Source organism: Aspergillus nomiae, assembly GCF_001204775.2.
Source record: "Aspergillus nomiae NRRL 13137 chromosome Unknown contig00390, whole genome shotgun sequence".
Taxonomy (NCBI): Eukaryota; Fungi; Ascomycota; class Eurotiomycetes; order Eurotiales; family Aspergillaceae; genus Aspergillus; species Aspergillus nomiae.
In genome coordinates this window covers 1-13455 of record NW_015378445.1, presented here as the reverse complement: position 1 = coordinate 13455, position 13455 = coordinate 1, and the positions used below count along the sequence as shown (strand labels likewise).

Sequence of the window (13455 nt, the reverse complement as noted above, 5' to 3'; positions counted from 1 at the left end):
TTCCCGCACACACTATAAATTAGTGGAGTTATCTCGATATGCGACTGAACACAACATCTGTATACGGGCATCATCCACAAGGGGCAGGCCTAGAATCTATTTATAAGACCAGCATAGCGAGGCGCATCTAGAGATGAACGTAATTTGATCCACCGCTGACGAAAGATTCAACGTTGGAAAATCTGTTGACCTTCCAGAAACCTGAAGAAGCAAGTGGAGGAGATCAGAGGCGCCATTTTGTTGGGCATGAACGGGCGCACCCAAGGGATGGTTTGGCCATTGGGGGAGTCTGATTGGCAGCCGCGCAGCTAGAGCAGCAATAGTGAGAGTCCCTGCAGCAGAAGTGTGTGTCTATTATGTACTCGATACCATAAGCGGAAACGGCCAGCAACCCCGGAATCTAGAAATAGCTTCATAGCCAAACTAAGTCGCTATCTGATTGATATGATCCAGCCGCCGACATCGGCGAATACCCCACTTTGATTGATACGGGACATGGCAATCATGAGAAATACGCGATTGCGAATACGGAGAGGAGCAACTTGGACTTAGAAGCATAGCTTAGAGAATTGAGAATTGAGCACGGGCACGGAGGACACCCCCCGAGAATCTAGTGTCACGGCTCAGAGCACATTCTCCTGTGAACTCAGGAGGTTGTGCTGGCTGCTTCCGGCGTGGGGTGATTCGGAGAAGAACGGCGCCATCCACTAAGTTATCTGATCCGGATCCATCACTTTGTGGATCACGTGCATCCACAGAACTCACCCCAAGAATGGAGGAAAGTCTGTGACTGAGGCATATGACCCCCGTGATTTCCATTAGCAAGCAATAATAAGCATGATATTATTGTCAGAAGGGGTATGAAACCCCCTTGACATTCAGTCATGAACCATGAATGTCACGCATCCAGCCTCGGGTGGAGGACACTTGAACGACGGCTTAACCGAGGGCGGCCGCCGAAGAGGGATGGGTTGCAGCCGGATCAGATTAGATCGGTAATCTATTCGGCTACCCTTCCGTTACAGACCGGTACCTTCGGTCGTATGGTCACAGAGGAACCGCCATTGCTCATCACAGCGCAGCAGAGATAGAAAGAGAACAAAAGATAGCGAAGAGAAAGGCCAAATTCCAATCAATGCAAACCAGGAGAGAATGAAAGTAATTTCCAACACGGCTGGTTATACCGCTCTTTCCCGATCATCTGACTGCGTCTATTTCCCCGCTAGAGTAAAATATTCCGCTTAGCTGCAGATCTGGCGAACACTTGTCAGCTCCCCGGACATCTAGAGCGTGAACGATGGGATCTCTCTCCTCCTATGATCCCACAGAGATAGTAAGCAGCGGAATTGGCAGGTATAATGGATAGCCATTCAGCCATGAAAGCGCAGGATGAAGGAGGACGGCGAAATGCCGGGCCAGTCGTCCGGAAGGCGAAAAGTGGGTAAAGGAAAAGTTACCACCGCGTACGATCAGTGTAATGACGTTTCCTCACCGCGAATGAAATCGATGTGGCGAGAGTGTGTGCCCATTTTTTCTCTCTTCCGGCTGTTTCCCCTTCGCATCATTCTTATTTCACTCCTTATCTGATTTGCGAGTCCTGCAAGTTGGTGATAGCGCCCCCCCTCAACAGTATTTCTTTCCCTTTCACCCCATTTCGCATCCACATTGCGCATTGATTGACAGAAGTTCCTCTTCACCCAGAAAAAGAGAAGAAGAACTGCTCTGCATGATCGACCCTCAGCTGACATAGCGGAACCATTCACCCGGTGCCGCCTACGAGGAGTCAACAAATTCCCACCTCATCCCACTCGTTCCCGTCCACTCTTCCGATTTGCTCTCCTGATCCTGCCGGTGTCAAACGGCCATTGTCGTTTCCACTTTTGCTAATTAAGACCATTCCTCAATCGCTTGGCTTGGTCGTCCCCCTTTCTTCGGCACAATCCTTTTTATAAATTCATACCCGTCCCCAGAAAAGCAATCACCACGTCTCTGGTTCCCGGCTCTCGATTGATCTGGCCAGTACCCTTGTTTCGACAAGTGATCACCCCGTTCTTGTATCAATTACGTACCGACACAATGGGTATGTGGCTCACCTTTTGGCGGTTATCGCCAATTGACTCTCCGGACTATATAGCTGACCTGAGTTGCTATAACAGTACATGCCGTTCCTTCACCACCGCCGAGGTCCACGGCGGTGTCAAAGACCTCATATACTCCCAATGGCGATCACCATGCCATTCCGGTGTCGTCCACCTCGCATCCGGATAACCCGGTGCCAGAAGAACCTCGCGGGGTGAGGTCACTGTCGGTGACGGATATGAGCTTCAATGTTTCGTCCGTGGACACCGATAGCACTCCTAGTTCGGGATCCCCGTCGACTGTTCCTACTGAGCCTCAGTCGGACGCTGAAGACCTGACCGAGAAGTCAGAGGAAAATGGCACCGGCCATCGACGCCGAGCCTCGACCGTGCTTATCTCCCAGAATGCCGCCGATATGCAACGAGTCCTGCAAAATGTTGGCGCTCCAGGCACACAGAAGATTCAGCCGTTGTGTTGCGGCGGTGGATGCTGCCGTAGCCAGCCCCTGATCCGAGGTGACGGACCTGTCTCCGGCATCGTTGTGACTCCACCTCAGAATCAGGCCTATGACGCTCTCAAGCTGAACGTCGATCTCCTGACGGTGGATAGTGAGCTCACCGGTGTTGTTGACCTCCCCGCAAAGACGGTATCCTTTGCAGCGATCCCTGCATCGGCTGTGGAGATGCAACTTGGACCAAAGGATCACCCCCCTCCCTTCGTCCAACCCCACCCCCCGTACAATGTATACCGCGCTCCCCTGCACCACGCGCGAGAACTCACCAAGAGCGGTGCGGAGAAACGGACCTACCATTTCGACATCGACGTGACCGACTACCCTGCGGAAAGTGGCAACGTGGACTTCGTTGTTGGCGGTGCAATCGGCGTGTGTCCGATGAACAAAGAGGAGGAGGTCAACGATATCTTCAACTGCCTTGGAGTTCCCAAATCTATCCGTGATAAGAAGATTATAGTGCGCACAAGCACGGGCCGATGGCCCACTATCTGGGGTGATGACCAAGCCCGTGAATTGATCACAACGCGCAGAGAGCTCCTGAACTGGTGCTCAGATATCCAGAGTTACTCACCCTCGAAGGAACTGTTCCGTCTTTTGGGTGAATACGCCAGCGAGCCAAACGAAAAGAAGATTCTCATGTTCCTCGCCTCCGCCCAGGGCCAAGGCGCTTTCTGTGATCTCCGTACCGCCTCTCATGTCTCCGTGTCTCAACTCCTACACGCATTCCCCTCCTCTCAGCCACCTTTGGACCATCTTCTTTCCGTTCTCAACACCCTGATGCCCCGTTTTTACTCTCTTTCTCAGGACCCCCTCCTCTCCTCCGCCCAAAAGGATGGCCAATCCCGCCGTCTCGTTGAAGTTGCTGTCAGTGTGGCAGAGTCCAATGACTGGAAGGGCGGATTGCGAACCGGTGTAGGATCTGGATATCTTGAGCGGCTGGCACGACAAGTGGTCGAGGCAGAGCGTCAGGGCATCGACCCATCGACTCTCAACCTTTATGTCCCCATGTTCCGAGGCCTGATGGCCAACCCACTGGCTAAGCGGTTCCATTCGGACGGCCCCATGCTCCTGATTGGTGCTGGTGTGGGAATTGCTCCCTTCCGTGGTTTCGTCCAGCGCCGTTTGCAATCGGCCAACTGCGCCAACAAGGTGTGGGTTCTGCAAGGTGTGCGTGATTCCCTGCTGGACGAGCTCTATCGCGGCGAATGGGGCGTCGATGAGGAGAAGGTCCGAACCGTGGTGCAGAGCCGTCGCGGTGAAAGCAAGTACGTCCAGGAAGAGGTCCGTCATCAAGCCGACCTGGTCTGGTACGTTATCAACGCGCTGGACGGACGTGTCTTTGTTTGCGGTAGCGGCAAGGGCATGGGCGAGGGCGTTGAGGCTGCTCTCGTTGATGTGGCTATGGCCAAGGGCAACCTCAACGAAGAGGAGGCCAAATTGTTCTGGGACAACAAGAAGGAAGCTGGCCAGTACATTGCTGTAAGTGATAACGATCTCTCTGCTGTTGATGTATGACTAACGATGAGACTAGGAAACCTGGTGATGGCATATATATCTTTCTCGAAGTACAGTCGAGCTGGATTGAACTCGGCAGTTTATACATTATTTGGGTCTGGTATATTGGTTTACCGCATGCATTTGGGATGTATGTTCGGACTTTTGGGTTGCGTACATTTGTGTGATTCTTTGTTTGGTTGATATTAGCGGGTGGATTTCTGGTTACCTGGTTGAGCCGGGCTTTTTCTTACTATCAAAACTATGGTTGTTACATCATAGATTATCTGGTAGCAATACCTAATGGACATATTATTGGGTTAAACTTCGTCATTACAACTCGAGACATTCTATATGAAGACCTCAAAGATCTATGTACACGGCAAAGGCAATACCTACATAAACTCCACACATTGCACCGGCCTCTAGTAGTGTAAACCTGAACTTTTCTTACTAAATTAAGAAACCTTCATTGGTAAACTCGTAGGGCGGACGGTACCCTGTCTTTCCACATCCTAGGCACCTATTCTAGGGGTCAGATGATACAAAGTCCTCTTTACCAAAAGACCACAATTACCCACGAGATATCTCTTGAGGGTCCTAGAACCTACCAAGTAGCGCACCAGATAGCCAAGGTCACCGCGTGCCCTACACTGACCCTAAGTAGCCAGGACGCATATCAACCCCTAACCACGAACCAGGGCTCTCTTACCCGAGCAGTAAACCTAATAACTCTTTGTAGATAATCCCAAAACATCAATCTGTTCAATAAATAAGCTGTAACAAGTGATATAATGTTAGTTGATTAACCAAAACATCAAGTAAACTATAACTGAACCCTACAAGCCCTAGGGCCAACCTACTATATATAGCCACGATACAGACCTACAATCAAACCATTCACTTCCCAGTCTCACATAACAAAGAAGACCTATATATAATCCAAAGTCATATCAACCAACGTCTGGGATAAGCCCAGCGACGAAGAACCCGGCACGCCATCCACTCATTCGATTACATGGTCGACGGAAGAGAAGAGCCAGACTTGTCTTGTTTTCCAGGACTGGACATGCAGGACTAGCTAGGCCTGAGGGTCATTTATTGTATATCGAGGGTGTTTGAAGCCGCGTTTGGTTTAGTATTTGAGCGGGCTATTGGATATGAGTGTTGCTGCGGTTGCTTTGGTTTTGATGCTCGGGTAGAGTATGTCTGGTGTAGAGATGGCATAGTCAAGTTTCAGTCAGTCTATTTATAATATATACTAAGCGGTTTCATAGGCATAGTATTGGGTATTTATAGTCTCTACGCCACTAAACCAACCGTATATCCCTCATACCCCGAGCCCAACCCCAGAACCCCGGCCAGGATTATATGTATAGTCCGACAACCCCTATGTCCAACCCCCATCCCATCCCATCCCCATAGAGTACACCAGCACAAAAAAAGAAGAATTCAAAAAGAAAACAATTCCAACCCATGAACCCCCTCACAAAGCCCACAATGCCATTCTACACAACAAACCACAAAGCGCACATCACCGCGCCAACAAAACCAAATCCTTCACCACACGCACGCCGAGACTCACAAAGAACGGGCCCGGACAATCACCACAATTCAATTCAGCAGCAAACAATCACAAGCCCGGCACAGGCATGCATCCACGCCGGTAGCGGGAGTTATATCATATCATCTCGAGACGCGGTCCCGGAGTCGAAGGCGATAGATATAGATACCATCTTTACCGAATCTCGTCCTGTCTATCTATCCTTTGGAGGGTGTACCTATCTATCCATCTATCCATCCATCTATTTATTTATTTTTGGACGCTCTTTCTGGCTGTATGGAGATAATCGGGACCGTCATACAAAGAAACCAAAAACAAAAGCATTTATCCACCACGTCCCCCTTCTCTGCTCGAAACCGACTTACCATAGACATTCATTCATTCATCGGCTGGTGCATATATAACCTCACCCGATATCCGACATCACCGTCCAGTTTAGTTTTCGTTTGGTTTGGTTTGCGAACCTGATCCGATCCGCTCAATATGCGCTACGTTTACTATGCCTCGCTGTATACCTTCTGGGCCATGATGCCCGATGGCATCCCGGACCGCGGGGGGTGGGCGAAGATGGCCACGTTCCTGGATGAGTGTCTGCTAGTTATCCAGCTTGGGGGCGATGACCGGTTCAAGCTCAAGAAGGTCAACCCTGTTGTGGACGAGGGGTATGAGACTGGGGATGGGAGTGAGTGCGGGAGAGGAGGGTTCTGGGGCTGCGTGGGGGATGAATATAGTGAGGATGAGGAGTTGAGTGAGCCTGAGTCCGAGAGCGAGCATGACTGTGATGATGTTGACCCCGAGAGCGAGATGGAGACGGTCATTGATGACGAGGAATATATCACTACTGATGGGGGTGAGAATGATATGGCGGATGAGCTTATCCCGGAGACCCTGGGTTGGGGTCGTATGAATGCAGAAAGTGGTCTGGAGCGTGGACTTGGCCGGCGGGACTCTGGATATCAGGCTTGGGCGCTCAAAAACCGTCTGAAGTACGGTACGACCTTTCATTGGGATGATGAGAACGGGGAGCCGACGTTCGACGACGTGCGATGTCAGCTGCGGCAGATGGTTTGTCATGATCTTCGTGAGATTGAAATTAAGCATGGTGGTCGAGTTTACACGAAGCCTGCTCTTGGGTTTCGTTGATTGTGGGGTTTCGATTGGGGGGGAGGGGTATATCTTTTGGCACGTCTGGATATCAGTCATCAGGGCTGTTCAACTGTTGGTATCGAGGAAGTCGTGGAGCTCTCGGCTCATATTCGAACGTTAGGGCTAGTCAGTTCAACGGAGAGATAAAGGCACAGCGGAAAGACGGTAGCAGAAAAGTCTCCATATTATTGAGTATGTCTCTTCTGTCATTTCAGACTGACTCAGGAGCATGCATGTACGTAATTGTTAATCTCAAATATGACTACTAAAACCATTGCTATTACCTCCGTCTGTCAGTGACCTATCCTGAACTACAGTAGCATGTACAGTAGTATAGATATACCGTAGCAGTGTCGAAAGCCTGATATAGTCACTATTTGGTCCATGATCACAGGAATAGGACGCTCTCAGTAGCTGACAAACATCCTCCGGAGACTTCCATAGCCTGAAGAGTAAGTCAAGACTGGACACGCATGAGTATCTCGTAGCAGGAGCTAAGTATACAACCACCGACAATAGTCCTAGTGCTAACATCAACCAAATATCACAACATAAACACAATTACATATAAAGCTCATTCTACGCCGTTTGAAAAACATCTTAAAGCATAGTTCCAAGGACAGCACATAGATTCCTCTATCTCGCTCCAACACCTCACTCACTACCCCACAGTACCCACTAGACACAACAACCTCCTACCCAACCAACCAACATATACCAGAGCCCGAAAACAGAGCAGAGCCCGATCCCAACCTCAACCCGTACGTATCTGCACATACACCTCGCCCACCGCCAAAGCGGGCGCAAGTAGAACCATACAGAAGGAAGACAGAGAAGAAGAGAGAGAGAAAGGCACACCGCACAGACCCCCTATATCTGACTAGCAGGAAAAGAACACCCCAAGAAACAGAAGAGAAAGCGACCAGCCTTACACAGACCATGACGCAACACTCAACCCAGCATGCCTCTCTGAGGCTGTGAGCCCAAGTAAGTTATCTACTAGCTACTAGCTCCTAGCTAGCGACCCAGATACTACCATCGCACAGACACCCACAACTCAGCACACCACCATGCAAGAAAGCAATCCCAAAGTTAACCCTACTCAATATACATACATACATACATACCATACCATACCATTCCCAAACCAGAGCAAAGTAACTCAGGTAAGATACATCGTACGTAAACTAGTAATTTAATTATGTTATGTAGGTATGTACGTGTATACAAGGAAGCAAAGAGGGACAGGAAACAGGACTATTCGCTGCGAACGCACGGCCGCTTTCGACGCCTGCACGTACAAGCACACGTCCTGCATATGATATATCCCTGGCCAAATCCCGAATACCGGGATGCGGGAGGCATCGGGTAGAAATCTGAACGGCGTGACAGCGCAGTTTGCAGGTGGTCACTAATGTCGGTCGCTTGTTTGGGAGTAGTTGGTGTGTTGGATCATATTTTTGAATGGAGGGTCATCGGTGTGGTGTGGTGGTTGTTTACTTGGTTTGTGGGGGTGGATGGTGACATTTTGCATCTTTTTTTTTTTGTTTTGTTTTATTTTATTTTTGTTAGATGGGTGGTTTTTCTTTTCTTGTTTAAAATAGTAAAATAGTAAATACAAAATGAAACTGTCATTTGGAATTCGCGAGTCATTGAAAGTCGAGACTGCAGGGACTCTGGCTATCACGTATTCAAGGGCGTAGATAGTCCATCGCTTAGAAAAAAAAAAGGTATGATCCTCCTTGGGTGGTTACCTGGGTATCTTCCCTTGCGGACTTTTAACGTGAGCGGGTTATTTACCAGGACGTTGGGTATCGAAGGTGGCCTTTTGACAATTGCTATGCTGGGTCTAAGTTCCACGCGATGCGATTGGCCAGGAATTGCATTTCAGATATTTGAATTAACGATGTGAGGTATGTGTCGATCTCTCTAAGCGACAGGCATGAGACTACTATTATTTTTATACCCAGTCACCGGTCCGAGAAGCTTTGACGGGATTGCGATGATCCTATAGATAGTATGTTGACGGGTTGGTTTTCTGGGGTCGATCGACATGAAGGTATATTGGACTCAAGGGTGGAGGAATAATTAGCTGCATGCATGGTGAACTTACGCCAAAAAGAAAATAAAATAAAATAAAATAAAATAACAGGGATTGACTTCTTTCCAATTGACAATCGAATAAAAAGAAATAAATAAATAAATAAATAAATACAACGGGTGGATCGCACTAACCACCTCGAGTGGCTGGTGCGTGGCTCCTCTGTCTTAATTAAGTATTTACCCTAGTTATCGCAAAGTGCCAATCGAGTAACGAACTGATGGAGGTTAGTGAGGAGTGGATCTGATGGCCTGCATGATCCTTACCGACTCTCCAAAACCTACCTGGCAGAAAAAAGTTCCTCTCCAGCCATCGACGTACCAACTAATGTGCACTGACGGTTCCCTGCGCTGCAGGCTGACACTGCTGTTTCCGGCAGTACTACGACCTATGGACTCGTTCATTATCGGCGTGACGGCAGGGATGGGACGGGATTGCTCGGCGATTTCTTTCTGATCCCACCCCTTCCCACTGTACCAGGGTCGCATCCCCAAGAACTTGTCGGGAAACGCTAGTTGCTTGGTTTTCGCGGCTTGGCGATCCTTCTTTCCAGGTAAGAGAGGAGGATCTGCTGCGGGCGTCTCGGTGGTGGGGTGTGCAGATGGGATGGTTTCCTGGTTTTGGTCCAGCCCGAGGGGGAATTTCTCGGTCAACTAGTAAATACGCCCGATTTCCTATTTTGTTAGTCTCCCTTCTGCCCTGTCGATGTAGGTGTACCGGTTTCTGTCAATGTCAATACTAGCACTGCTGTCGGTGAATTGAGGTCAAAGCTACTTACCTTGTTAGTATATCACTCTTTTGTTCCGTAAATCATAATCATTCTGGCAACTGCGATTACCAGCTTATTCTTTTCTCCACCTGCATGCCCGTTGGACCTTTTCGTGGTGTAGTCATTTCCTTTCCCAATGGTGTGATTCAGTTGATACCCCCTATCCTAGACCTTTTCAGTTTCAGTTACAAAGTACATATTTCCCAGCCCTAGGCCAGGCCCGGATCGTTATCATCGCTGGCCGCATTCTTTCGATCTCATAGACATCAAATCACTTGATGGGGGATCTTCGTCCGAAGAAAGTCCGGATCCGGGAGGCGGGAGCCACAACTGCTCAGCCACAGGGCCATTCACCGCCATGTGATAGATCGGATAGATCCCGACTGGCTTCCCACTGTCAACCCCATGCTTCATGCATGAGCGATCGATCCTCTATGTCACGGTCAGGAATCCTCATAGGTCGGAAATGTAGTATTGCTGTCCTTCCTCATCTGTCTCGCCTGCAGCCCGCATTGACACTGCAACACGAGAAGGGGAAAGAAAGCCAAAACCGGCAAAGCCCAACGGAGCTAGACCTGCATAAGTTAATTATCGAAAAGGTGAGGTGGCAAACTGACATCGGTCATTGATGGATCGATCGACATGCCTCGTACACAGTATCTGTCCAGCTGGAAATGAAGAATGAACAGCGCCACCCCCTCTACGGCCAGGCCCAGCCACACACCGAGATCGGTTGGAGCCACATACGACGACGAGTCCTGGTTGACCGACTCTCAGATGCAGCCCCAGTTGTTGTGAGGGAAAGGATCTTGAACGGGCCACGAGGCCGGCAATTTAAGCGCTCCCAATCGAGTTGCTCCGCCCAGCCGGAACCAAATTTAGGGTCCTCATGACGCGGTGACAGCGCGGTTTCCGTCACCGCTCGGTGTGTTCCGGCCTCGTTTCCAGGTCCACGGGTCGGGTTGCAATGGTCTTCCCATGGTCATTCCTCGCGCCATCGAGATCGCCCTGATTATTCAGTCTTTTTTACTTGCCACCTCCTCCCTGGGCGGAATCTGACAGGATCTGCACTTTTAAAACCGGAGTTGTTACTAGAATAGTAGTCGACGTCGCACGTTCTGGTAACCTGCCATCGGGGTCAAATGTAAGATAACAAGATTGAGGACAAGCAAACCGTGGTAATGCTTATGAAAGGATCAAGCCTTCCCTTCAAAAAAAAAAGAAAAGGGTAGGGGACAAAGAAAAGGGGTAAAGATTGCAAAGGATTCGTCAGGCCAATTGACTCCAGAAACAGTCATTTCCAATCTATCAATTAAATATTGGCTAACCAATGTTCCGTTTTGTCTATCAACAATATGCCAAATCCAAAAGCCTTGATAAAAAAAATAAAACGAAAGAAAAAAAAAACAGTCTAGCCCTAAGTATGTTGCTATCAGCCATACGCGATACTGTACATAGAATGTCATTCATGTTCGCCCTCATTGGCAGAATCTCGTCACAAAGGAAAGAAATGAACAAAACGGAAAACCAGCTACTTTGTAAAGAGCAGAAAACCCCAAAACAGGAAGATCCAAACACCTCGAATGCAATCAATCATGTGTAAGTAATTATAGGAACTCCAAATTAGGAAAGAGAAGTCCTGTGGCTTGAGTGGTGTGAATCAATCCCAAGCGTCACAGCGCATGCTCGTACCACTGCGGACTGCTTTCATGCAAAAGGTAGGAATTGATTAGTGAAACGGTAGAGGGTATCAAGATGATCTCGTCGATGTCACTCGGGTCGTAGAGATAGCGATAAAAATTATTAAAGTCGGAAAAAGGAGATTCGTCAACCTGATCTCGTACGTCTATTCGGTTTTGACAACCTCTGTCCCATAAATCATGATGTACTGCATATGCCTCGTGACCGCGCTCCAATGAGAGAAAAATGAAAGAGTCGGCTTTTTCCTTGAATAGCCAAGGGTTTCCGGATAAAATAAGGCTCGATGAGGGCAACGTCGATCGAGGCAGAACAGTTGTAGGCGGTCATGATTGCTCACCTCGCCGAGGCTAGCTGGCTGGGGGATGGCATAGATTCTGAGGAGGCATGGTCCACATCGCTAAAAGGGGATTGGCGTTGGGAATCGAGATCACTTCCACCAGTTCGCATCTGGTTCCGGAGAGCAGGTAGCTGTCGCCTTCTCGCGTTGATAAACCAATTGCTAATCTATACGATCTTGTTAGTACGGACAACGATATGAGCTGCAGGCACTAGATATAATTACCTGGCTAATAGTGAGCCCGGTGCGGGTCATAAACATTTGCTTATCCTCCTCGCTAGGATATGGGTGGTCCAAGTGCTCGTGAAACCAGGCACGTAAGATATCAGTAACTGGTTTGGGCAGGTTCCCCCGCCGACGTTTGTTCTTGGAGTCAATCGGATCGCCCAAAATTCCGAAGTTTGAAGGTTGAGTATGCGACAATCCCTGTGGGGAAGTCTGCTCGGAATCGCTATGGTAGGCCATTGGGTAAGGATACGCCATCTGGTTATGCATGGAGGTCGGTCCATTGTAGGCATCTGTGCCACCTCTCTCACCCATTGGCCGAGGACGACTGGTTGAAGAGAAACCAGGCGCGGCGGCAGGTCTCCCCCGAAGCTCCTGTGTGGTAGGCCCAAAGGGATCCGGTCTCGAAAGCCCTCTGGAATCCGGGAAAGGCGCAGTCGACGCATTCAATCCCTGTTGAAGATCTCTGATAGGCGGCAGAATAGGACTGGGACCACGGGAAGGGTAATGTGGTGTGTTCCGGGCCAGCTGGGGCTGAAAATGACCGAAATCTCCAGATAAAGGCCTGGGGTTGGAAGTCATATCACGGGTTGTTGATGCGGGACGCTCGCGCGAATGTTGCCGAGCACTAAGATAGGAGGTCGACTCAATTTCATCGTGAAGGTGAGGGGGAAGTAGCTAATGACGGCATGTTAGTCACTACATTAAGACATGCGTTAAATTCGATCCGGGTCTGATGGTTGAACTCACCTCTCTGAAGGAGGGAAGGACCTGAGTATGATCGGCCGGCAGCCCACTCGCATATGAGATGGCCATTTTCTCAGAACCCTTGCCCAGATCACGGGGCTGGGACATAGAAAGGAACAGTCGTAAGGGCGCGGTATGCGAATGGATAGGCGAAAACCACACTTTACTGCGTAATCACAAAAGAAGACCAGGCTCGGGGATATGAATGATCGCACAACAGTATAGCCGGCCTGCGGCTCCGACGATATATATATAACCCGAACTATTGGGCTATTCGGCTATGGGGAAGGGATTCAGCGAATAACGCCGTTAAGATCAGAGATGCGATAGTGTGGGTGGTTACGGAATGGGCGATATAGTTTCCGGGGAATGAAGGAAACTGCGGGCAGAGTGATGGAAGAATGTAAAGGAGGGGGAATTATAAGGTATTGGAGAGAAAAAACGAAGGATAATTGTCGACGACGAGCGGAAAAGATAACCTTATAGTGATAGGAATCCTCGAAAGAATTTGAAGAGGAATAGAGGAGGCATGGGCGAGCAAGTAATATAATACAATTATACTTACCAGGAGCTGAAATAAGAGTAGCTTGACATTGCCGCACACGATGACGATGGAGACAGCTGAACCAAGGTTATGCAAGGTAGGGAGGGAGGCAAGCTCAACAATTGGATCTGGGTTAAGTGGATCAGATCTCTCTTTTAGAAAAATAAATTAAAAACTAGAAACCAAAAAAGAAAGAAGTTGTTGCTCGGATTTTCATTTTCATTTTTCCTTCTC

At 49.0% G+C, this 13455-nt stretch overlaps 3 protein-coding genes across 3 annotated transcripts; 2 read left to right on the top strand and 1 right to left on the bottom strand.

The window, feature by feature from the left end:
• Nucleotides 1-2076: 2076 nt before the first annotated feature.
• On the top strand, nucleotides 2077-4413 carry ANOM_010572 (FAD binding domain protein; the record flags this gene model as incomplete). The annotated part of the gene is made up of 3 exons (XM_015555828.1): nucleotides 2077-2080; nucleotides 2157-4072; nucleotides 4125-4413. The coding sequence occupies 3 exons, from the start codon at nucleotides 2077-2079 to the stop codon at nucleotides 4134-4136; spliced, it is 1932 nt and encodes a 643-aa protein (XP_015402900.1). The 3' UTR covers nucleotides 4137-4413.
• Nucleotides 4414-6134: 1721 nt separating this feature from the next.
• Nucleotides 6135-6794, top strand: ANOM_010571 (uncharacterized protein; the record flags this gene model as incomplete). Its single annotated transcript, XM_015555827.1, has 1 exon — nucleotides 6135-6794. One exon carries the CDS (start codon nucleotides 6135-6137, stop codon nucleotides 6792-6794), a length of 660 nt encoding a protein of 219 aa, XP_015402903.1.
• A 4907-nt stretch (nucleotides 6795-11701) lies between these two features.
• On the bottom strand, nucleotides 11702-12973 carry ANOM_010570 (homeobox domain-containing protein; the record flags this gene model as incomplete). Its single annotated transcript, XM_015555826.1, has 3 exons — nucleotides 11702-11872; nucleotides 11931-12608; nucleotides 12681-12973. Coding segments are annotated over 3 exons (966 nt in total), but the record flags the coding sequence as incomplete, so codon positions are not given.
• Between the last annotated feature and the right edge of the window lie 482 nt (nucleotides 12974-13455).